The sequence below is a fragment of the Oratosquilla oratoria genome, unplaced genomic scaffold, assembly GCF_046742065.1.
Source record: "Oratosquilla oratoria isolate Oo_2021 unplaced genomic scaffold, ASM4674206v1 SCAFFOLD126, whole genome shotgun sequence".
NCBI lineage: Eukaryota > Metazoa > Arthropoda > Malacostraca > Stomatopoda > Squillidae > Oratosquilla > Oratosquilla oratoria.
In genome coordinates, this window is record NW_027467482.1 from 73,198 (window position 1) to 75,566 (window position 2,369).

Sequence of the window (2,369 nt, forward strand, 5' to 3'; positions counted from 1 at the left end):
CTCGGACCCTACCTGAGACATATACCATATTACGACTTGCAAAACAAAGGTGGAAACCAATTTGTAAACATCAATCATTGTTATACTAAACTAAACTTCTGAAGAACAAAAAAAAGGGTGGGAGGTCAGAACAGTTATGAGTGAACGCAGATTTGGATGGTATTACTCATGGAATCAGGTATCCCTAACTAAGTGAAGTAGTAAGTTATCAAATTAATTAATAAATAAAAAAGTGTATTAGTAAGTTACTCAATGACTGTTTATCAGGAGCTTGACGTACAATAATAATAATAATAATAATAATAAAAAAAATAATTGTTACCTCTGAGAGAGAGGGGACTTTAACTTAGTGCCCACCATAGGCTGATCACATTATTGGAGCAACGACCTACGTGATCTCATCTAATATACTATTTACTCACTACAAATTTGGTTACTTTTTCTCTTGAATACAGCATTCTTGTCGGAAAGTATGTATTTATTTGAATGTTGGCCATATTAGATTACAACAATAATTATCCTTAAAATGTGGATTAAATTTTTTTCTGATTTACTGTTTTATGGCATATTAGTGTAGTTTTTCTTAACACTTTTTTGTGTTATTGTTTTCTCATCTCTTTATCGTCTCGTAATACATGTTTTTTCTTTTTTTTCAGATAATTTCTCTAACATTCATGTTGTTAACCGTGGTGTCGGTGATGTCAGCACCGCACTGGGCCCCCACTCCTTCCCATGACAATGGTAATGGTAACAGGTAGGTACTCTTCCTTGGTCTTAAAGAGGTACAAAAAAGAATATCGAGAAAAGATAGAGGATAAGCAAAATGTTATAAGAATAATTAACATATCATCCAAAACTATAAATGTTCATAGCTAAATACAAAATTCAATTAGGCAGTACCATTCACTAGTAATGAAAAAATATACATCTAATGCGCGTTTGGTAGTTAGATAAACAAAAAGAGGGTATGAAATAATAAGAGTAATAAAAAGAAGAACTTTGCAGTTAATTGATAAAATCTAGAACCATAATAGTCACACAAAATTCCTTCCTAGCATTTTGGGACTTTAGCATCTTTTCTAACTTCCACCGTCCGAAAGCGTTTCTTCCTTATGCAAGCAGTAATCCATCTACAGTCAAAGGACAAAACTAGAAATAGCAGACATGGAGACTGTAGTTAGATAATGTACTGAACCCCCCCCTCCCCTCCCCCTACTCCCACGCAGTGTGGAGTGAGAAACCCGTGGTGGGGCAAAGCTCTTAGTTAGGGCAAGCCGCCGCAGAGGGCTTTTTGGGGGCGACGTTGGGTTGCCTCCTTGCCTGACCAGGGCTGTCGGGAACCGCCGCAGCAAGCCCGCAGAGGGCTCCAGGACTCGAACTCATGACCACTTGCTCATGAGTTCAAGACGGTATTCACAGGGGTGCCGCGCGGCCTCAGTTAGATATTATTGAAAGTACAAAAGTTAACCAAGTTATATATACTGGATTTCTATTTATATTCCAACAGTGAACCCCCTGCATCCAAGGAACTAAACCAGAATTATAAAACATAAATATTTCTGACCAATTACTGAAACCTACAACTTCGTTCGCAATCCAAAAGCAAAACAGGGAAGCTAAGGGACAAAAACGGAAATCGCGTTACATCCCCTAATTGCTACTAGTATAGAAGGTATTACAATAAAATATGATTCTCATTCCAACAGTGGCCAAGCTGCAGCCCAGCCATCCGGCTCGGAGGTGCTACTGAAACTTCTTAGCACGCCTGAAGCAAGAAAACTGGTTGACCAAGTCATGCCCATTGTGTTATCTCTCGTATCCCTTGTAAGGTCATTGGTAGAAGCGGCTGCAAACAATCCCGCCTTGACCCAAAGCATTGCCACTCCAAAGACTGCACATGCTCCTGCAATACCCGCACACGTCACGAAAGCCCCATGGGAAACGGCGAGATGGTAGAAACCCTGATGCATACTGTTCCTGAAGCTGAATAAAATAAAAATAAAAATCCTAGTTTAATTCGTACTGACGTGAAGAGAGATCATGTGATCTTTAAGACATTTGTTAAATTTTATAGAACACTAAAATAATTGTCACGAAAAGTCATGCACTTGTAAATAGATAATTAAAAATTTCCAGAGTTTCTTCAGTCTACCTAGAAAAACTGAGTATGTGGTTGTAAAGTCCATAGGAACAACGTATACTAAGGGATGCAATGGCATGAGTGTATCCACTACTTGACATACGCACACACAAGCACGCGAGTGCACACACACACACACACACACACACACACACACACACACACACACACACACACACACACACACACACACACACACACACACACACACACACACACACACACACAC

The 2,369-nt window shown here is 39.2% G+C and overlaps 1 protein-coding gene across 1 annotated transcript; it reads left to right on the top strand.

Moving 5' to 3' along the window:
- The first annotated feature begins 659 nt into the window (after positions 1-659).
- LOC143022606 (uncharacterized) lies at positions 660-2,152 on the top strand. Its single transcript, XM_076180902.1, has 2 exons — positions 660-754; positions 1,707-2,152. Exons 1-2 carry the CDS (start codon positions 675-677, stop codon positions 1,954-1,956), a joined length of 330 nt encoding a protein of 109 aa, XP_076037017.1. The 5' UTR covers positions 660-674; the 3' UTR covers positions 1,957-2,152.
- Positions 2,153-2,369: the final 217 nt, after the last annotated feature.